At 35.1% G+C, this 22,561-nt stretch overlaps 7 protein-coding genes across 10 annotated transcripts in view; 6 read left to right on the top strand and 1 right to left on the bottom strand.

Annotated features, from left to right (window-relative positions):
* The window catches only part of Obp5 (odorant binding protein 5), a 77,062-nt gene extending 76,204 nt beyond the window's left edge, over positions 1 to 858 (top strand). Inside the window, exon 6 of one of the 2 annotated variants that reach the window (XM_076621661.1) lies at positions 13 to 858. In XM_076621661.1, coding sequence (XP_076477776.1) covers positions 13 to 98 — 86 coding nt within the window. In that variant the 3' untranslated portion in view covers positions 99 to 858. The remainder of the gene's footprint in view (positions 1 to 12) is intronic. The other variant, XM_033338065.2, reaches the window with a different exon arrangement.
* Positions 1 to 22,561, bottom strand: part of spri (Src homology 2 domain-containing protein sprint) — a 211,550-nt gene that overhangs the window by 173,785 nt on the left and 15,204 nt on the right. The window lies entirely within an intron of this gene.
* On the top strand, positions 2,304 to 4,259 carry Obp6 (odorant binding protein 6). Its single transcript, XM_033338063.2, has 6 exons — positions 2,304 to 2,493; positions 2,591 to 2,672; positions 3,102 to 3,190; positions 3,322 to 3,433; positions 3,600 to 3,667; positions 4,104 to 4,259. Exons 1-6 carry the CDS (start codon positions 2,422 to 2,424, stop codon positions 4,119 to 4,121), a joined length of 441 nt encoding a protein of 146 aa, XP_033193954.1. The 5' UTR covers positions 2,304 to 2,421; the 3' UTR covers positions 4,122 to 4,259.
* On the top strand, positions 6,268 to 8,562 carry LOC117158786 (uncharacterized). Its single transcript, XM_033338061.2, has 5 exons — positions 6,268 to 6,415; positions 7,090 to 7,180; positions 7,260 to 7,354; positions 8,153 to 8,279; positions 8,358 to 8,562. The coding sequence occupies exons 1-5, from the start codon at positions 6,374 to 6,376 to the stop codon at positions 8,420 to 8,422; spliced, it is 420 nt and encodes a 139-aa protein (XP_033193952.2). The 5' UTR covers positions 6,268 to 6,373; the 3' UTR covers positions 8,423 to 8,562.
* On the top strand, positions 10,023 to 11,670 carry LOC117158791 (Odorant-binding protein 19d). Its single transcript, XM_033338066.2, has 5 exons — positions 10,023 to 10,133; positions 10,706 to 10,796; positions 10,874 to 10,965; positions 11,169 to 11,286; positions 11,348 to 11,670. The coding sequence occupies exons 1-5, from the start codon at positions 10,092 to 10,094 to the stop codon at positions 11,413 to 11,415; spliced, it is 411 nt and encodes a 136-aa protein (XP_033193957.2). The 5' UTR covers positions 10,023 to 10,091; the 3' UTR covers positions 11,416 to 11,670.
* Positions 11,770 to 14,781, top strand: LOC117158789 (uncharacterized). Its single transcript, XM_033338064.2, has 5 exons — positions 11,770 to 12,624; positions 13,788 to 13,890; positions 14,008 to 14,099; positions 14,183 to 14,300; positions 14,609 to 14,781. Exons 1-5 carry the CDS (start codon positions 12,583 to 12,585, stop codon positions 14,680 to 14,682), a joined length of 429 nt encoding a protein of 142 aa, XP_033193955.1. The 5' UTR covers positions 11,770 to 12,582; the 3' UTR covers positions 14,683 to 14,781.
* LOC117158787 (uncharacterized) lies at positions 16,802 to 21,973 on the top strand. 2 transcript variants are annotated; one of them, XR_013059247.1, is made up of 6 exons: positions 16,802 to 17,152; positions 18,059 to 18,158; positions 18,472 to 18,590; positions 18,680 to 18,782; positions 19,658 to 20,569; positions 20,741 to 20,795. XR_013059247.1 is itself a non-coding variant. In XM_033338062.2 (5 exons), the coding sequence occupies exons 1-5, from the start codon at positions 20,465 to 20,467 to the stop codon at positions 21,867 to 21,869; spliced, it is 468 nt and encodes a 155-aa protein (XP_033193953.2). In that variant the 5' UTR covers positions 20,407 to 20,464; the 3' UTR covers positions 21,870 to 21,973. The 2 variants fall into 2 exon arrangements, 1 of the variants encoding a protein (XP_033193953.2); XM_033338062.2 differs by lacking the exons at positions 16,802 to 17,152; positions 18,059 to 18,158; positions 18,472 to 18,590; positions 18,680 to 18,782 and adding exons at positions 20,995 to 21,086; positions 21,573 to 21,687; positions 21,769 to 21,973 and having other exon boundaries at positions 20,407 to 20,569.

The raw sequence follows: 22,561 nt of genomic DNA on the forward strand, positions 1-22,561 counted from the left end.
ATTTATACGCAGAATACACCGGTGATGAATGCCAGAAATCATATACGTTCGTAAAATGCACCTACGACACGAATCCGGAAAAGTTTTTCTTTCCTTAACAAACGACATTCACGACAAACTGCACCATCTTTCGAAGAGGCGCCGTGCAAATTTATCAAACTGCAAACCCACGATCGCGAGATCGATAGAAGGAGCGAGCCACCGATAACGTGTACGAATAGTTTACTTATTTTGAGCTGTAATTTTCTTAAATTTAGAATGACGTTATATAATACGATCGTAAACTTTAAGAAATATTTTAGGTTGACATTAATTTTGCAATCAAAATAATGTTAGTGATTTACATTACTGTGTTATTATACTTTCTTATGTTGTTAGTTATAGAGAATGAAATGTCCGATTTCTAACAATTCATACATACTTCTGCTGAAACCTAAGAAAAGGATACGTTTATATATCCTTTACACATGTACGTAAATATTAAAGATGCATAAACGAGAAAATCAACTGTCTGAAAGACAAAGATATTCGTCGAAGGCGATAAAATTCGATATTTTATACGTTACGATCTAATATCGTATTGTATCAAACATTCGCAATAAAATAGCGTGCAAGTATAACGTAGCAATCATTAATCTCCAGATTTCAAGTCCGAGTAAGATTTCAATAAATTATGCGAGACGGTTTCTATCCAAAAAGTTCGTACTCTTTTCGGGAAATTTTTAACCGTTTTAGTGCCACGGCTTTTTAAGAATCCGTGTCGGATTGTGCCATGCAGCGCGATAGCGCTTCGTTCATTTATTTCCGAGAAATACCGATCGACACGATCGCACTGCCCTTTTTTTTCGTTTACGCAGGTGGTTTAAGATTGTTTGAAACAAAAAAGAAGTAATTACGAGAGGAAACTCTGACATGACTCGCGACGAGCTACGTTCGAAACCGAACGCGTTGCGAATTGTCGATCGTAACCAAACATCGCGACACAGTTCACCACAGTACGCGAACAGCGCGATCGCGCTGCGTGACGCTAAAACGGTTAAACAGCATCGTAGTGACTCACCGTTACTAACAAGACGCGATTATATGCGTAAAATTTGAAACCAATTTGAAATCGATAATATGCAGAGTGGTTGGTAATTGGTGGTACAAGCGGAAAGGGGGTGATTCTACGCGAAAAAAGAAGTCGAAAATATAGAATAAACATTTTTCGTTCGAGGCTTTGTTTTCGAGAAAATCGACTTTGAATTTTCGCTCGGTACGCGTGCACTTTGTCGCGTCTCGTTATAACGGATCTCACTGTAGATCGTTGTCTCGATTGACGTTACTTTTTTAAATTTTTAAATTTTTAAATTTTCAAATTTTTAAATTTTTAAATTTTTGAATTTTTAAATTTTTTAATTTTTAAATTTTTAAATTTTTAAATTTTTAAATTTTTAAATTTTCAAATTTTTTAATTTTTAAATTTTTAAATTTTTAAATTTTTATTCTATATTTCCGACTTCTTTTTTCGCGTAGAATCACCCCCTTCCCGCTTGTACCACCAGTTACCAACCACCCTGTATACGTGAATTTCGTTAATAAATTAACACTTTACCGACCGCTAGCGATTCAACAGCATACGCACGTCCGACCGGCGTCTCAGGCGCAGATTCTCCCTGGCGCCGGCTCTGTTTCGGTTTAGACTCTCCAATACCATTCTTTTTGTTCATCGCGATCGATACGTTTTTCATTTCAATTGGTATAAAACTGTGGCAGCTTACGAAGCAACGCAACTGACGCAACTGAGCAAGGTACCTTAGTACTAAATAATAAATTACTGCTCAAATAATGAGAAAGATTGTCGGCGATAAAAAAACCGATTAATAGGCTATCGGTCGATGAGCGTCGGTGACAAAAAGTTGATTAATCGGCTATCGGTCGGTAAAGTGTTGATTGAACAAGCGAGTCCTCGTACAAAACCGGAAAAGAAAAATTAGAAGCAAAGAACACAAAATCAAAGAGAAAAAGAAGTAAACTCGTTAAAAGAGGTACTCTCAGGATATGATCCAGCATCGTCAATGATAATACAATACATAATGATTTCATATTTGCGACGTAATCCACTACGTGGCGGAAACACTCTTCCCTTTCCGACGTAGTCTGAGTTTCCGAAGATGCTACGCGGAAAGTGCAGGTTGCACATTAATTATTAGTCGGCAGGGTAATTACGGGTCAAGCTTCGTGCAACACCCACAAAATGCAAAAATTGTTCCTTCTCCTACCGCGACGATCAACGCGGACTATAAAAGGGAGTGTACGATCATATTGCGAATCCACGTGCGCTATTTCTTCGTGGTTTGAACCATCGAGAAATTAGCGAAGTTGGTTCGAAACATCAACGAGGAAGAGGAAGAAGAATAAATTTGGAACAAGTCAAACAGGATGAAGGGGGTCGGCGTTTGCCTGCTGGTCTCGTTGATGCTTGTCTTGTTGGCGATCAAAGATACAGAGAGCGTGAGTTTGATCGATCGATTCTTCCTATTCGAAGCTATAATTCGCCTGAATGTGTACATTATACACACGGACTTTGGACTTTCTTTTACGCGTACAGAAAAAGATGAACCTCGATGAACTGAAGAAGTCCATCAAGAACTTGAGGAAGCCTTGCAGCAAGAAGAACGACACCCCCAAAGGTACTTTTCGATGCTACTTTTTTCAATTTGCAAGGATGACTGTGGTATTTGATCAGATTTTTTTAAACGAGGAAGAGATAGTCTTCGTGACTTGTGGACACACTTGGTTATGCAGACGTTCGATGATGATTCGATGGGAAATGTAATCAAAATTAATGCGTCGCTCTTTGATTTGAGATTCAATGTTATTCGACAGTTTTGATAGTTCTTTCTTATTTTTAACTTTTACTTCAACTTCAACTTTATCGTTGAACGTTAAATGTTATCTATCTATCGTGGACGAAAATTCCGTCCCAGTGCGAATTTTGTTTCAATTCTGTTCGTCTTGATGATTAATTTCGAACATAAACAAAATGTACTATGTAGGTAGAATTTCTTGGTAACAGCTTTCAAGAAAGAATAATAAACTCTTTGGTGATTTACGTACAGAGCTTCTAGACGGCCAACATAAAGGTGAATTCCCAAAAGACGAGAAGTTGATGTGCTATATGAAATGCGTCCTGACACAAACCAAAGCTGTAAGTGAAATTTCTCAATCTTCTTTTTTTTTTTTAATCAATGGTCAGAAAGTTAGTCATCATTTCGCAACAATGAACGTTACATCTTTTAAATCAACAAGATGGAAAAATACGTTTGCTTTGTTCGTTAGATGAAGGGCGACGAAATCATGTGGGATTTCTTCGTGAAGAATGCTCGTGTTATGATCCTCGACGAATATTTTCCACGCATTACACATTTAGTTGAAACGTGTAAAAACGCAGGCAAGTACCTTCGTTGATAATCAACGACGTAAGCAATCGATTCAATAACACCGTTTTAAACAAATATTTAAAGCAAGAATTTCTCCAGCGTATTACTAATAACACAGTATTAATAAGAAATTATCTATATCTTTTTGCGTTCGTTATTTGTAATTTTCATTTGCAGTGACGGCTACGGACGGGTGCGAAGCTGCATGGCAATTTAGCGCATGCACCTATGCAACAGATTCGGAGGTGATTTTTAATTACGATTACACCGGAAACAATAACATGGGTGCAGTAATTCATCTTAGATCGATCTCTCGAGAAAGAGCTTGGAACGTTACCAATTTTACGTAATAATTGGAATTTTGCACAAAATCCTTTCGACATTTTTGGATTATGGGCATGAGATACGTTTGTACGAAAGTAAAGCGAAATACGATCTCTTCGAAAGATTCCCATCGCTACTTTTCAAAATTTCGTTATTTTATCTTATTGTTAAACGATATGAACGACAATGTACGGACAAACTGATTCAAGTTGCAGTAACATTTCCGAAGCTGCTTTCAGAATCTTTGAAACAATTTCATAAATTCCAAATATTTCACATTTTCCTAATCACGTCGGTCATTAAAAAACTTGCCAGTTATCGATACGTAATTTTAAGTATTCGTAAAATCTGTTACAGCTTTATATAATACCGTGAACAACTCGTTAACGGCGGACTCACAAGATCATCGAAGAACCAAGAGAAATTTCCAATCGCAAACGCCTCGACATCGTCATCTCCGTCATCGTCGTCGTAGTAGTCGAAAAGTAGCAGTGTGTAGACATAGCCGAAAAAAACCACAATGCAGAAGGGTTTAAACTATCCAAGTCTTATTCTATAATCGATCATCGATCAATGATATCAAGGGTCTGGGAGCGTACTGATGATATGTCAGCTATTTGTCTAGAAAAATTAACTTTCGAAGTTGACTGACTTCTTGAACGATACGATTCGATAACTTTAGAAAATGTTATTGTATGTAAAATAATATTTAATTCTTATATTATAAAAGCGTTGTTCCCTCTGTCTTTGATATTACTTTAATTATTGATAAAAATATTCCCCGAAACGAATATTTTCCGAAAAAATATAGCTATGTTCGATAAAATAATAAAAACTAGATGACAACAATTAAACGAACAAATTTACTCGTAGAATGATAAATATATCACGAAATAACTGTATCGTTACCCCATATTCTCCATATTTCTTCCAACTCTTCGTTTCTAACTAATCTGTCTAACAGAAACTCTCTGCTTCCACCTCGCAATCTTCAAAACCCATCACGAGACACCACTACGACTTTATATAACGTTTCTAAACAATTGTCCACGACTTTGGATTATACGAACCAGCTTCTACCAACCGTGTAATTAAGACAATCATATCGCAATTAAAAGATTCTCTTGCGGTTACATACACTATTGCACAGAACAGAAAGATTATTATCAATTATTCGATATCAAACTACCTGTGCGCAACGCCTAACTTACGATAGGATGAAATATCGCACCTATTTTACAACTTTATGACGGTGCACTGGCAAGATTTATCTTGTACGCCCGTAGCTACACAGTCTCATTCGAGCAGACAAATTTATAGTTGGTTGCTCGAATCGATGAAATATTTTGATCGTTCTAAGATGAGGTTGATTTCCGCGGTTTAAACTTCCTTCTGTTACGACGATAATAACGCTCAGATTAATTCAAGGCCGTCCGTCATCCGCCTTTAATCGAAGGAAAAACCCAATCCGGTTCTTCTAATAGTTGGTCGAACTGGTTCGGAATCTTTCTGTCGATGCTTCAGCTCGAAAGTTCTTAATTCTTGCGAATAAGTCCCGTTGCTGTTAAAAGTTGGACTAACTGATGTAAAACGACGATCCTTGTCCGTGACTTCGATGCACTCGTTCTGAAAAAAATGGCTTTCTTCGTTGCGTAGAAATTTGCCAGGCTTTAGCTTTTCTTACACGTTGACACCTTACGTTATGAAGAACATAGGCTACTAATTAAAAATTGGAAGTAACTTCCTCAAGTGCGTGTATCGAATCTGCTACTAATTTCGTTGTTAATTTGATATCCGTGTTGTAGATATCATATGCGCACACCCCACAAATATTTCGTATTAGTAAACTTTTAGAAAAGAGTTTCAAGCCAATAGAAACGTAATTGTTCTCTTAAATTTCTGGATTCTATGGAACGCGTAATAACTGCAAACTCTTGAAACACAAAGTGGCCGATACTGTACAACGAAAATACTCTCAGCTTTGAGGATACCACGTAGCAAGGGTTAACGCGTACCTGTTACGACGATTCTATTTTAAAAGGCCACCTGTAATCATTCCAGATTTCACACGCGTGTTTGCGATAATTATAGGCAATAATTAGAATAGAATCGAACGGAGTAATTAGCCGACCAATTAATTCCGTCCGTTTGAATCGTAAACGTCGGTTATCGTCCATAAAAAAGTGTCTAAAAAGAGAAACCATTCCCATGACGGATCATCGCATGCCAATGGCACTGGGGTGATCGGCGAAGATATCGGGGAATAAATCACGCCTAACGATCGTTATGTATCGATCACGGAACGTGGCTCATTAGAAGAAAACCGAATTTTAATTATACGAACGACGATCATCTTCCCTGATTCTGACGAAGTCTGTTATTTTTTTTATTCTTCATCCGAAGCAATCGAGGGCCGGCAGATTTTAATCAAGACACGTTACATAAACACCAACATGAATTAAGCAATTATTTCTCTTCCTGTTATTCCATAATGGAATCTTAACACCTCAGAAGATGTTGGACACATATTTCCACAGTTCTGCTATAAATATGATGTTCAAGTGTCGACAGGCGTCAGTCAAGTATTTTGCTTTCTGTGGAATTTTTATCCGAAACTTACTTACAACATGAGAGTTAGCTTGGCTATCTGCTGCCTCTTGTTCGTTGCGGTGAGTGAGATTCCATATTAATTTAGTGCCTGTCCTGGTTGCTATGGGATCGTTAGGGGATAGAATTCGTTTTAGCTACGGTTACCTATAAAACCGAAGTTGAGTGTACTTTTGTCCACAGTGAAAGCATTAACATTTATAGAAACATTTGAACAACACGCAGAAATTTCATTGATACCGCAGTGGAACACGACTATCGTAATTATAATACTAACATTTGCAACGAATCTAGAAATGCATATAAGCAAGAATAAATTTTACAGATATCATCAAAGGATTTCAAATAGTCGATTGGTCGCTATGTATTAGTAAGCAACAAGAATCACGTATAGTTAATTATTTGCCGCTTTTTTTTTAACAACATCAGCGTATCCTCTGCTATACCTGAAGCTTCTTACAATTCGCAAATTAAATGAAAAAACGTGTGAACAAGATCACTGCCTGAATCGCCTGTATATGTTTCAAGAAACTATTTATGTTTAACTATAAAAAAGTATTATAACTAGTTATATATTAATTTTTGTATTCGGGAAAATGACTCTTTCGTCAGGCGTTTTACTTTATCTCCTAAAAAAAAAAAAGTAAAATGAAATAAACGACAAAGTAAACGGTGTAATGAAAAGGAAGAAGATGTAAAAAATTAAATTTCAATAAACATCAAATGTTTATTTTAGGGAGCCATATGTGAGGATAAGGCTGAAGAATTCATAGAAGCTTTAAAAGAGGATATAATACCTTGTTTGGAAGAAGTTGACATTCCGCAAGGTAACGCATTGCAATAATCATTCAAATTTTGTCGATGATTTCCTAACACATTCGTTAAAACGATCTATCTGTATTTTAGATCAAATTGAGAAGTTTGTCGTTAATGACTTGGAAGGTGAGGAAAGGACCAAATGGGGATGCGTGAAAGCCTGTGTTATGAAACGCATAAACATTGTAAGACATTTTCCTTATTTTTGAATATCTTTTCCTTTATCTCACTGCCCTTTTATTAGGTTGGTTCGTAAGTTTATACTTCAATTTTCTTGCAATTATTTAATTTAACTTTATCCTCAATTTCTCACCAATGTTTGATAATTCCTGAATTCTTTGCTCGAAAGGTTTCGACAAATTTTTCAATCGTTAGTTATGCTAGAAAATTTCACTTAACTTTTCAACAATGTACCAGGTAGACACACAAATATGCAATACGATATTACACACACACGATTATCGAATATAATATTATAAATCTCACGTCTTAAATGTCGTCATACTCCAAACAATTATTAGTATTTATCACTTATAGAAAGTTAAAAGAACGTATTTTTTTCTCTTATCTGATCCTTCTAGAAAACCTTGTTTCTAGAAGACCAGAAACGCAGGAAATCTTCAGGATAAAGAGACGGTGTTTCTTCTAAATTTTTCATTCTCGATTCTTCGTCCATCTTCTATTCTGAGTTCTTATTACATTGTCAAAGGATTAGAATAACTTAGAGAGTGTAAAAAAGACGATAGATCATCGAAATAAGGTCTATAGTTAAACAGTGACTGAACAACTTTCTATTCAAAGCCCTAAAATTCCATTGTTGATTAATTTATAACGCGAAACCTGACGTTAATCGTGTCCGTACAGTACCTGACATGTACTCGGTCGTTTTTTCCGAACAATCAAACTTTTCAAATATATATTTACAACTTTTCTATGTTCGACAATCTTCAACTATGTTCTCTGATATAAAAATGGTTGTTTAGATGACGAACGGTCAGATCCATGTAGACAACTTAAAAGACTTTATGGATAAGAAATTTAGCGAAGAGTCAGAGTCAGACTCTGAACATATGGAACATATGGATAAGATAAATAAATGTGTGGAAGAAGGTAAGCAAAGATTAAACTGGATAGGAAAGAACGTATCGAATATATAGATTCCTAATAATTCATTAAAAATCCTTACAGTTGCTGGGAAAACCGACGAGTGCGACATCGCTTTCGAGTTTTCACGCTGCTTGACGCCGGCTTAATTCAAAGGAATTTCGACTTCTTGATTTCTTGAATAGCAGAGAAGCATTGGAATTATCACACAGAAAATAATACAAGATATGATGCAACTGTAAAGACGCGAATACAAAAGCAATTAAATGAAAATTGAGCACTTCAATAATTATTTTTAATTAACCCTCATTTTTCTTTTCATTTTGGCAAATCATCGTTTGTTTTTCGTTTCGTAAATTCAATATAACGTGAACTTTATAATAAAATTGATTAATATGCGTTTTTACAACGAAGTAGACATATATCGTAAAATTTAATAGAGTTTATTATTAAAGTTTACTAAACACGAAGAAATTATTATTTCTGCGGTATTTGTTAACATTTCTCTGACGTATGAATTACAAAAGATTCAAACATCTACGTCACATCTAATCATCTAATCTTCTAATCCACGTAAACATCTGTACACGAATAAAGTCGAATATATTGCACTTAGAAAGACTCGTTTTTCTAAATACAATGAATGACTATTTCACCGATATAAAGAAAGGAAGCGAAAGATGACTGTTGTCACCTTCTATTTGGTTGTCGCGTTCGGAAATTAACTGACGTTTAATGCAACTGGCAATAAGTTCCACTTTCGGCTAACCTGCTATGTGCGGCAATACTGGCACCGGAGAGGATTAAAGTTGTTCGAAAATAAATTAACAATATGTAACGATTTATTCAAATCTTACTCAATTTCGATATTGGCAATTGACTGACAGACTGACGGATTTAAAATTCTTCGGTTGACAAAATGATGATTCTTCGGTTGACAAAATGGCAACTAACTCTTCGATTGACAATGGTAATTATTCGATAGACGAACGGTAATTAATTGTTACTCGATAGACGAACGGTAATTATTATTATGACTTCTCTGAGTCGCTACGTTTATTTATATCTGTCGGAGATGAAAAAAAATCGGGGTTTCTCTTTTGAAAATGTTTGGGAAGATCGCCAACGTTTGTTCAAACTGCCGACTTTGTTTACAGTTTAAACCGTCTTAATATCGTTATAAAAACATAGTTAGGTAATTATAGAAACATAGTTGGATAAATTTATCGCAAGATACAGCTTTTAGCGGCTTTAACTGACTTTCACTTCAAATATTGTAAACACGGTTTCAAATAAACGTTTTAGATTGCCCTGATTTGAAAGGAATTACCAATTTTGCTTTCTACACTATACACAACATTCGTTCTCGTAAAATTCTTCGTATCATCTCTAATTAATTCCATCGACAAAGACTTTCGCGGCGTTATTTCATTTTAGTAAAGTATTTTGATATTTTTTAAATTTTTGTCCAGTGTTTTGAATCATATAAGTGTTTTGAATCCGATTCGAATCGTGGCTGATAAACAGAACGTCGAACAAGACGATACGTAACTAAAGGAAGTAATTATTATTCCAGTTTTTTGACTAATAATCATATAACCAACAGTTCTCATCATCATCATACGAGACGTAGGTGATCGGAAACGATCCATCAATACGATATACTTTAATAGGTTTTTTTAGGCTATGTATCATATGTAACAGGCTTTTTTATCAGCACATTTGCAATATAAATATCGCCGCAATTCGCTAAGAAAATTTAGTAGTGGAAATATATTCTTAACGCGTATTTCTTGTTTGTCAAAAATCAACCTCAAAATGAAGAATCTTCTGGTTGGCATCTGTCTTTTGTTAACTGTAGTAAGTAAAATATTGGTTATTATCGAGTTTGGAATTTCCATCTATTTGAAATTTAAAACGTCTCAATTTGGAATCTCATTGCCTTGCTTTTCTTTAATTTGAAGAATTCCGCTTTGGATTTTTATTTCTTTTCCTTTTGCGTTAATTCAGACTAGCTCGACTTTCAATTTTATTTCGTTTCCTTTCTTTCATTCGCAACCTTATAAAGATGATTATATGCACGTGCACGTGCACGATAGAAGCCTGCACGGTTAAACGCTAGGCATCGAGCACGAAATCAGACACCGAAACTAACGTACATATTAAAAATAAAATTGAGAAGAATCCCCGGTAATTCAACGCGTCATAGAATATACAGTGTATAATGGACTCCTGTGCTGTATCTGCTGTTATAAGGCTTTTTACATCTCGATAAAACAATATACAAATTATTTCACGTTTCTCGATAACGTTGCGTCCAAGCAATTTTTACGCGTTATTTCTCCTCAATCGGCAGAGTATAGAAATTTTCGTATAGGCTACGAATTGTTTATTCGTTGAGTATTATTAATCGATATTTGTTAATTATTCAGGCAGTTATCCAAGCAGATTTCATCGACACTTACTTGGAGCTTTCGAAGGTTCCTACTCTAAAGTGTGCGAAAACAATTGGCTACACTGAAAGTTAGTGTAATGATTATTTTCTCCAACAGAGAGACATAATTTATTAAATTGATACGCGAAATATTATAATATTTCAGCGGACCCAAGGATAATATTTGACCAGGAGGCAAAACTGGGAGTGGATAAAGCTTCGTGTTTAAGATCGTGTATATTAAAATCTCTGAACATGGTGAGCTCATTTGAAAGAGGCTTTAAATATTTATTAACATCCGGTAAATTCAATTCGCCTAATAACTTGTTATACTTGATCATCTTTCGATTAACCGATAAGATATTACAATCGAGCAAAAAATTCATAGACGATGTTTTTTAATTTAACCGAAAGTTAAATTACGGAATAGTTGCATAACGCAGAACATCTTTGTATTTAAGTTGAAAGACTCCAAGATAGATTTAGAGATGATAAACGAGTTCATCAAGATCGTGCACAACGAAGAACCTGAGAAGATCGAACCTATGAAACAGAATGCAGTTGAATGCCTCGATAAAGGTACATTACGTCTACCTATTTATTTAAAACTATATTCTTTACTAACACAGTTTCGTTTCAGTTAAAGATATGTCGGACGATTGCAAGATGGCTTACTCTTTCATTCAATGTTACGTGGACAAGTATTAAGAGGATCTCTTAAAAGGAAATTGCAGGAAATATCTGCTTTATATTTTTAATATAACCGAATCTCTTGCGTTACCATTACTTGTAATTATATTACGAACCTATCGTAGAAGAGAAACTGTATGTTATAAAATACACCGTAGTTGGATAACAATCGACGATCACGATCTCGATCAGTTATACTTTAATCTTACGAATTGCACGACAATGTCTCGCTTCTCTTTTACTAAGATAATAAATTGATATAAGACACTTTAATCTTTCTAATCAGTCAACATTAACGTTTAACTTCAAAAATTTCTCAATAGAATTCCACTTCTTTCTCGCCAGCATAATCAATCGATACGATTGTTAAATGTCAATATAATCAGTCGTTACGATTATTTAATCTCCTCGGTGTATCTTTAAAAACCTTGCCGTCGTTATTTTTCCTCTACCTCCTTAATAATCGTATCTTACGCAATTTGTCCAACCAATCTTTATTCTAATCATCTGACCTCACGCCAGTTTGCAAAAAGACTTAATCATCATCTTTCTTGCTATCATTCGTGGAACCTTTAATCATACTTTTCTCAACGAATCTCTTTTTCGCTCTATTCACAGTTTCATGCTCTTTCGTCATCCCTCAATATCCTACGATCAAACAGATCCTTCGTCGTCAAAGACTACTCGCTATACTCAACCAGCTCGTTTCTCCTTGGTCGTACGATTCTCAGAAGGCGAATAAGAGGAGGAAGAAACAAACAAATCAGCGAATACTCGATTGCACTGTCATTTCTAGTCTCCTAGTCGAGATTACAGTACTACGGTACAGGACGATGCCATTATTACAGGATGGCTGATTCGATCCTGTAATTTACGTTGAACAAGTGCTTCTTCCAAGATCACCGAACGCACGGCAAACGATCACTTTTCTGTGACAAATTTGACGCGTGCCAATGATGATTAGACGTATTTCGGCCGTACTTGAACCAACCTTACGTAAATCGAGGTAGAACCAGAGGCAATTATCTCGTTTCCTGCTGTACGCTGTCAGACCTTAACACCAGCTATTGTCTCTGTTCTCCATATAAATATCGTCCCACGGGATCCAATACTGCACACTGTGATACCAGTAGGAAACCAATCGATCTTCGTTCAGAAATTAAGTTTTGATACGTCGACTGAAAGATGAAGACCCTTGTGACTTTTACTTGCCTGTTGGCCGTCGTGGTAAGTCGATTTTTTAGAAATTAAACAGGTAACCGCGATAATAAGGAGGCTCATTTTTTAGTAATTCGAGTAAATCGATATAAATCAACTATAGATCGATTAGAGACAAATCAGTTTTTGGAAAGTAGTATAAATCATCCGATGTTAACAGTAGTAGCTGAATGCTGCAATTTTTAATCTGAAACCTATATACCGTCCTTTCTCTTCTGATAAATACAATTTAAATATTGGAACCGTCTTCCTTACTGTTGCACAACTTTTTAATTTTCTCGTTCGATTTTTTTTTTGTTTCTAAGACTAGTTTTTTTAAAACTACAGGATGTTTTATCCTCGAATATTATAACGAACGCTTCAGTTTATAAATACTACGTTGTTTAATAAGTTTAACTGTGACGGATAAAGCATCCAGTTAAGAATGGTTTCCAAGTTTGTATTTCATCCGCAGTATCGGCCAGTTCTTCTTCAGTTTCGATCGAGAAGATTGTATCTTCGGAATTGGCGATCAGAGTATTCATTTTTGCCATTCCATGGTTTTTTATTTCCGGGAAAAAGAGTGTAGAGTAAATAAAGAAATGAATTTGTGGTGTCTATGGTGATAATTCCACTAACAAACGTATTATTGCAAGATGGATTAGAAAGTTTAACGATGAAGATTACTCGAAGATCACGCAGATGAAGTTCACCAGAGACTTGGAAGATGAAAGACGAAGTGACAGGCCGATAACAAATAGCGGTGAAATAGCAAACTTAACTGAACGAAATCCAAGACATTCAGCAACGAAGATTGCCAACATATTGCACGTTTCACGCCAATCAGTCGCATTGCGTTAAAAAAAAAGAACTTGGTGCGATGAACAGATGTGACGTGTATTTAAAAATCAAAGGAATCGCGACAAAGCTTTTTGCATAACATATTACTACTGATACTACTTTTTCCATCATCTGCATTCCTATATTTTCCAAAATGTCAGTTTTCATAAATTCGCAGCCTAATATTAACATATTCTTTAATCCTTAAGGGCTATCATGGATGAAATTTCACCACATGCGAACTCTTTTCTCTTTGACATCGTCGTCTTCTTATAATACACCGTCGCAATGTTATTTACAATCATACGGCGAACAATAATTTTTTAGCTTTTATCGATAATCTTTTTTTGCAGACGATCGTGCGCGGTATGGATCAGGACGCCGTAATCGGAAAATACATGGAGTACTTGTTGCCGGATATCAAACCGTGCGCCGACGAGCTTAACATCGCAGAAGGTAAAATCTCTTAAAAAATCTTTTAATTCAACGAAATATATTGGAAAAAATATTAGATAAAAGAAAAATTGATTTTTTAGATTCGTTGTGAAATGTATTATGATTATCGCGTTTCAGACACTGCAACGAACATCCAGCAACCGAAAGCTGACGCTGACATCAGGAAAATGGGTTGCCTGAAAGCCTGTGTGATGAAACGAATGAACGTGGTACGTGTATTGTTAACCGAACGATCAGTTAACTTCGACCAATGGTTTTAATCGTTTTTTTTTCTTCTATCTTTTTTATCTAGTTGAAAGGCTTCGATTTCAATATGGATCCGGTGTACAAAATGATAGAAACCGTCCACGCTGGCAACGACGATGATATCAAACTTGTGAAGGATATCGCAAATGAATGCAGTGCTGGCAGTAAGTATCGATGTTTAGTTCTGATCGACGCTTGACGATTTTATAATCTTCGAATTTTTCTAATTACTTGGCAAAGAAATCGAAAAATTAATAGCAATTTCTCTAAGCATCGTGAACAAACAAATTAGCGACCCTGAGCGGCTATCCTGGATGTTTAAAGATATAGTTTTAAAGTATCAAACAGATGCTATATTCAGAAGGACAACGCGAACGGAGCTTCTTAATTGCCGAGAAATTGTTATTATCGATGATGCTCGTACACATTTGCTGTCCATATTTGTTAACTCGAACTACTTGCTTTGTTATAGCCAAAGGGGAAACAGACGAGTGCAACATCGGTAACAAATACGTAGACTGTTACATAGGGAAGTTGTTCAACTAATAAGACAGTCGACCAAATATCATTCGTTGAAGGCTATGAAGTTGTAATCATTCGAATTACCACGTGTAGTACGTTTAATAAAATGATGTAAGAGATACAGCTCGTGGTGCATCCTTCCCTTCTCCAACTTCATAAATATTAATCGAACCATTGGTGTCGCGTGTCGATTCTTTTTATCGTTAGTGACGCAGCTGAATAATAAACGATCCTTCCGTAATAAAAATTGTCTCGCCGATCAAATCTTCTCTACGTAGCCGCTCTTCTAACTTACAAATTTATTAAATTTAAGAAACTTCAAAATATCTTACGACGCATACGATGTGGTCATCGAACTTGCCTGTGATAAGCGTTCGACTCTACTTTCGCGAACCAGCGCACGCGTTATCGATAATTTCTTCGTTTAAGTTCGTTTAGTTGGCGATATTTCGCGATTCACGATCGATCTATCGGTCGATGATCACGAGGACACGGGCATCCGATATTCGAACAAGAAACTTACATTTCTGACTTAATATTCCACTTGGGTCCGGACCCGAATCCGTGATTCCATCGAAAACGTATCCGACGTCTGTAATCGGTCGTAAAGCCGACCATTTGCAAAAGTGTCTCCGTGTCGTGTCTTCGCTGTCGCGTAAGGTCGTCGTAACTTTATTCCATCCTGTATGCCAGCCAACTTCGACCATTACGGGCTACATTATACCGCCTCACAACGTGAGTCGCTTACGCTAACGCGATCGTTGCTCGTCGTTCGCTAGACAGCATGCTGTGAGTCAAGCATGGACAATCTCGTGGATTATGAAGAACGACAGCGAGAAAAGAATAATATACCTTTGATATTTAATACGTTTACTTTCCTAAAGATACAATGAAATATTCTTTAAATTGCCAGATTACGTTTCATGGGACGATAGGGGACTAATGTTAAAAATCTGTTTCATTCTTTTGTCGTATCCGTCGCTTGAGAAAGGAAGCTACAACGCGTGGAAAAGATCAAATTCGAAGCTACGAATTAGAAATCCATTAAATCAATGTCAAATATACAGAAATGAGATATTGTGAAAATATAATAATTACTCACACTGTATAGCACGATTCCTAAAATATTTTAATGTAGTGACAAATACAGACCAAAATACGTAATAGAAAATGACTATTAACATAGAGATATTCGAGTTACAGACGAATAAGATAGAAAATAATAAATAACGGACTCGCAGTTTGTACGTAATTAAAAAGTTCAAAAATTCTGCATTCGTGTATCTACACCTTTTTAGCCTCTTTTATGTAGTAAAAGATCGCGAAAGAAGAAAGAAAGAAAGAAGATAAAAAGCAAATGAAACCTCTCGTTGCTTTCAAGATGAAAAATTTCCATACACGATCACAATGCATCAGTTTTCACCGTGAAATATCCCGAAAGCATACATTCGCGCGATCGTACGTATACCGGGTGGTCGTAAAACATTGGCCTGTTTCACGTTGAAATGCACACAGCGTCCGTGTCTCGAGTGCAGGTTAATTATTCATAACGCGTTAACGCCGCAGTGTTTATTCATAAGCCAACCGCCGCCACCACCGTGGTGTTTGCGTGAGTAACGATGCCCCGAATCGGCTTCGTTTAATCTCATTCTTATTAACGAAACCCCATGGATCGCTCTTCGAAAAGCCGAGCAACCACGACTTCAGGAAAGACGAAAGTTCATCGAATATTTTAAGTGGAAGATATCTTTTTCGTTAAAATAATACGATAATTATCAGTGAAATTAAAATAGTAACAGCGTGAGAGTTAGTATCTTACGATTAGTTTTAACGATCTTGGTCCACTTTCCAAGCTCTTTCTTTGAGAATTACGCGACGATCAATTGGAGATAAAATAAAATTTTAGTAGTACTAGAATCTTTCTTTCGATCTTTACAAATTTCAGAACAATTCGGTAACAATGGAACGATGGATGTTATTTTGGTACGTAAATAATGTTCTTACTTGGAAGATTGCAGAATATTCGAAGCAGTAGTATCAAAATTATCCCCATCTTTGTGTCTTTCTTTCCCTATTTTCATTTTTCTCTTCGTCTTGGATAAAATCATGCAGCTTTCTCCTCTTTTATCTGCACCCCGTTGAAGTAAATAAAATTATATCATTGTTTAAAACCACTTCGTTTGTTCTCTTGTCGTTCTTTATTGCCTTGAACGTCGTTGCTTCATTTTCGCTGACTAACTCACTTTTGATACGTATGCATAAAACAATTTTGGTTAAAATCCGATACGTTTGTCAACTGGGGCACCGTTTTCACGGTCGACGATAAATATAAGCAGAGATGCTTTGCAGTCGCGCAGTTTGCATACTTTTTCGCAGAAACAGCTTCTGAATTTCTCGTTGACATCGTGACAGTGATTTTAAAAGATTGTAATCGTTTGGAAAGATGGGAAAGAGACGATATCTCGCGATTCTTGTCTACGTTCTTTCCGTAAACGTAAGTACACACAACAAGGTATATTTTTGTGTAGGTAAAATATTTATATAATAATATACAAATAATTGAAAATTTCTACAATTTTAGATTTGTAAAGTTTGTAGATGTAATTACGTAATATTTTAATAAGTTATTTTCGATTGCTTTTTACTGCTTTCTCTTTCTCTTTCTTTAATAAGTTTCTTTGTAAATATGAGAGAAGATCTCTTCGCGTAAATAAAATTATAATGTTAAAATATGAAATGAAAATATTTTGTTACACTGATATTTGTATAGCGCTAACATGAACAGGATTGCAATTTTTTATGCAATACATGTAAATACACGCAAATAATTTGTAATATACAGGGTGGTTGGTAACTGGTGGTGCAAGCGGAAAGGGGGTGATTCTACGCGAAAAAAGAAGTCGAAAATATAGAATAAAAATTTTTCGTTCGAGGCTTTGTTTCCGAGAAAATCGACTTTGAATTCTCGCTTGGTACGCGTGCACTTTATCACGTCTCGTTATAATGGATCTCACTGTAGATCGTTGTCTCGATTGACGTTACTTTTTTAATTTTTAAAATTTTTAAATTTTTAAATTTTCAAATTTTCAAATTTTTAAATTTTTTAATTTTCAAATTTTTAAATTTTTAAATTTTTAAATTTTGTTCTATATTTTCGACTTCTTTTTTCGCGTAGTATCACCCCCTTTCCGCTTGTACCACCAGTTACCAACTACCCTGTATAATACATTGAACTGCTAAACTTTTGGAAGTATGATAGATGTATCTAATATTAACTGGGTATTAAATGATCTGTATATTAACGGGACCAAAAAGTTTTGTAATTAACATGATACTTTTATACACTCTACGTTAAAAAATAATTAATTATTACGATTGAAGTAATTACCATCTACTACAGATACTCGTCCGAGCAAGCAATCTAATACAATTCACAAAAATGTTAAACATTAATATAAAGGATATACGGCAATGTTTGCACCAGAGCAATCTAACTGACAGTATGTATTATAAAATAACTAATAATTTGTTTCTAAATAATTTATTGTATATAATTTCGCGATTCTTTTCTCTTTTTTAATTTCTTAGAAAATTCTGTATTTTACATTTTCCTTTATAATTCTCATTTCTATTCTAAAAGATATAATCAATGTAAACATATACGTGGTAAATTATTAAATAATAGCAAGTAAATAAAATTCAAGTACGATTCTGTTTAAAAGATTAGAAGAGAGAAATTATTATAATTCATGTCCACGAAAATAATAGATATTTGATATTTGTCATTCCTAATGATTTTATCAACGACTATAGCGGATTTGATAAAGTTGGACGCCATTTTCCAAGAGGAAAATATATCACGCGAAAACTTCGAAAACGTCATGTTGGACTTCGGTTGTTTCATTACATGCGTTCTGGACAAAGCTCACATGGTAAACGTTGATTATCATTTAATTCTTTAATTATCTAACGACTTGTCGATATTTCAAACAAAATTTTTGTTATTTCATAATGTTTGCAGGTGGAAGGCAAGAACATTCGGTTTGAATATTTATTAAAAACGGCGGAACGCAACAATTTCCCCATAGCCACGAATCAAACATTGAACGAATGTTGCAAAAAGGGTAAGTTTGAATTTTTTGTCAAAGTATAAAACTCGATCTATAGCGCCAATTATTAGAAAATCTAATATAGCGACCGATGAAATTGTGAACTATCGACCAGAAAAATAACGTTAGTATCTTTTTCCTGGAAATATTTTTTTTAAATGTCGGTCACAGATAATATATTCGAACGGTCATTTGCTGTTATCAATAGTATTTGAAATTATATAATCAGATAGAAACATATAATGAGAACAGAGTGTCGTAGAAAGTAAATGAAAAATTCTTGGGAATTTACGAAATTCCGCTTCGACATAATCGATATTAAATAGCAAATAGAAAATAACATGCACGTTTTTAGAATTCTTAACCAACAATATTTAACGCACGAAATAGATATAAACAGAATAAACTATTCGAGGAACTACAAAGAAAAAGCTACGATTATTTACAAATTATATACTTAGATAACATTTTCCTACTCTCTTTCATAGATTAAAAGCCGTACATGGCGTACACTAACGTTCACAAGTATTTTGACGTCTTTGCGATATATTCCAGATACGTACATTGTATATACATTTCGAATAAAACCTTTTCATCTAATTTTCGCCTCTGATCTTAGCTCAGATCAGCTACAATTAATAGGTATCGATAAAGTCAATATTTAAGCCTGATATTCTCCCTCGTTGCTCTCTTTCCGAGATGAAAATTATATTTCAATAGACATAGTTAAAATATAGGTAGTTTTTGATGTTATCAAAACTGGAGCTATCAAATCAAACAAAACCTAGGCTAGTGTCGGAATTTGTTATTTTTACAGACATTAAAAGCATGCAACTGTTGTCAATAATATCAGCGTAATATCTTCATAAACATCTATTTCATTGTTTCAGCGCAAGAACAGGACGACATTTGTAAGAGTGGATTCGTTTTTGCAACTTGCTCCATAAGACAAACGGGACTATAACAAAATAAATGTTTATAATGTAACCGTATAAAGTATAGAAACATATTATTGTAACATTGAATTGTTCTTGGTAAGAGAATTTATACCGATCACGTGTTATACGTCGATAAGTTTTTTTTTGCTGTTTCATTTCCCTATCAATGGCACAATTAATATTTCGTGGAATATCATCCGTGTGCATGTTGTGACTCGTAAAATTGTGCTGCAATCAGACGGCGATTTCCACGAAAATTTTAATAGTAAAAAAAAAAGATTCAAATCGATTAGCTTAATTCAGAGTTGGGTATCAGAAAAAGACAAACTACCTATATTCCTGTCAAATACGAAACATCTGCCAATAATTTTTCTCTGTCTAGCTTAGAGGTAATAGAATTCATTTTTAATAAAATTTAGTCTTCTCGAAAAGCTTTCCGTTTTACCAAATATTCAAATTCGAACGTTCCCAAAGAATTAAAGATGGATGAAGATATGTGATCGATGAAGATATGTATCTCAACGAACTGCAAATATATATAAAAATGATTACAATACATATCTATCGTAATCGCAAATAATTCACCTCATAAACACGTAAATGTTTACTATGTTTCCGGGAAATTAAATTACGTAAAGCCATTATCAGCGACGATCAATCTTCTACTTCTTATTCACCTATGAGGTATAAATAGCAAGGCGAAACGCTGACTAACCAGTCGAATAAGTTCCTTTCGCACATCGAAAGTATTGTTTAAGTATGTGCTCTTCTTCCGCAAACACTTTGCATATCAATATCACGAAAAACGCAAGCATGAAGACTATCGTCGCTCTTTTCTGCGTGCTTTACTTCGTATGTTGCGGGGTATGTCTTTAACCGGTTTAAAGTTTCCGTGGCTCAAGCTCGATTACGCTAAACGTAGAGAAGAGAAAACGCAGACGACTCTGTAAAACTGAATTTCGATAATATCACGGAATCTATCGTTTCTCTAAGCTACGTTCGAAAAGTTAATATTTTTCATTTTCGTAATTTTAGGTTACTGCCAATGAGATGTCCGAGTCGTGCTTGAAACAAATGGATCTTAGCATCGGTAAGTAGAAACTCGTTAAAAAGTGATATAGATACATTTTAACATATTTTACGGTGCCATACGACTTTATTAATAATAAATTGGAACCAATGAAACGAGTACTGTTTACGTTTCAACGTAAATATTTTCCATCGAAGAAAAGAATTAAATAGACGGCTCGAAACGAAAATAAATAATAAAGAAAATACTTCTTCGATAGCTGATCTCCCAAGTTTAGTTCACGACAACAGCCCTGAGATAGTGAGAAAACGTGGATGCCTCGAAGCCTGTATGATGCAGAAGATGGGTCTGGTACGTAAAGTCTCATTCTACTTAGCATAGTCAAGCATGGAGAATTTATCGAACAAGTACAACTTAGGTTCCTGCCAATGAAGAGTATAATAAACAAAAAAAAGGAAACTCAAATAGCATACAAAATTAATATACCGCTAGTACAACAGTACATGTTACTACATCCGATTCATTACGGTAGTGTAATAATTAATTTATGTACAGTGAATAATCGTATTTTAGAAACTAAATATAGAATATCAATAAAGGTAAGAAGATATTTGCTTCACAACAGAGTACGAATTTTGCAAAACTGTGATGCAGAAAATTTTCGATCAGTGAAAAGATTCTATATTTTATAAAATCGTAGAAATACCGAAAATTAATTTTTAATTTTGCTTCTCCTCGAATTCTTTACTTTAAGTTACCTTTTTCATCCGTCGAAAGTGACATTTTTCGATATGTATGCTTACTAGCATTGTCTATAATATATTGCACCTGTTTTAGATGGATGGCAACGTTATTAACACACAGAAGATCGACGAACTGCTCGACAGTATATTCCCTGACGGCGAGAGCAAGGAGGTCGTTCACAATAGTGTACACCAATGTGCCAAGGATGGTACGTTAATCGGACAAATGATAACGTGACTTTTCACACCAGTGCCAGTTGTTTCACACGTTTCCATTCTTTCTTATTTAGCTGTGGACGACGACCAGTGTCTGGTTGCTCAAAACTTCGCCCAATGTGGCCTGGAACACTTGAAACTCACCGCTCGTCAACTGCTATCAACAATCGCATAAATCGTCAAGATACTTTTTTAAATACAACAAACGTTGAAGACTCCTCGATACATGTGATTAACCGGATCAATTGTAAAACTTGTCAATAAAAAGAAAAGCATGTACTCTTCGCTTTTGTTAAGATGACATTTCTTTCTGTGTAGAAAGTTAAACAAAAAGGTCGATAACTAGCCACTAAGTTAGTAAGTTAACGATTTAATCGAAATTCTCATGTTCGAACGGAAAACCTTTTATCGCGGGATCTTTCTGCAAGAAAAACTACGAGATAAGGTCATTCTCCGCGCAGTATTTATAATTAACGTAACCAAGCGTAAAAAAGAGAATAAATAACGACACAAATAATCTACTTTGTGGGACTCGTGTACATTCATCGCTGACACGTTATTTCCTTATTTTTCAAGCAATTAAAACGCAAACAAGACCAAGGTTAAAATAACACCGTGGAAATTGCCAGAAAGTTATTCAATCCGATTAATCTTGTACATCTGCAAGCTTTCCGCTTGAAAATTTCATACATCGCAACTGTGAGCTGGCTATCTCGAACACCAGAAATTGTAATGTCGTGTTTTGTCTCACGTTTAGTCCACTCGATAAGCGAGTACGTGATCACTCGTGACCAGGTGCACGAACGTCTTTTTTTCTTCTTTAACCTTGTCTTTTTTTTTTTGCTCTGTTATTGGTTATTACTAGGT

Source organism: Bombus vancouverensis, chromosome 9 (genome assembly GCF_051014615.1).
Source record: "Bombus vancouverensis nearcticus chromosome 9, iyBomVanc1_principal, whole genome shotgun sequence".
Lineage (NCBI taxonomy): Eukaryota > Metazoa > Arthropoda > Insecta > Hymenoptera > Apidae > Bombus > Bombus vancouverensis.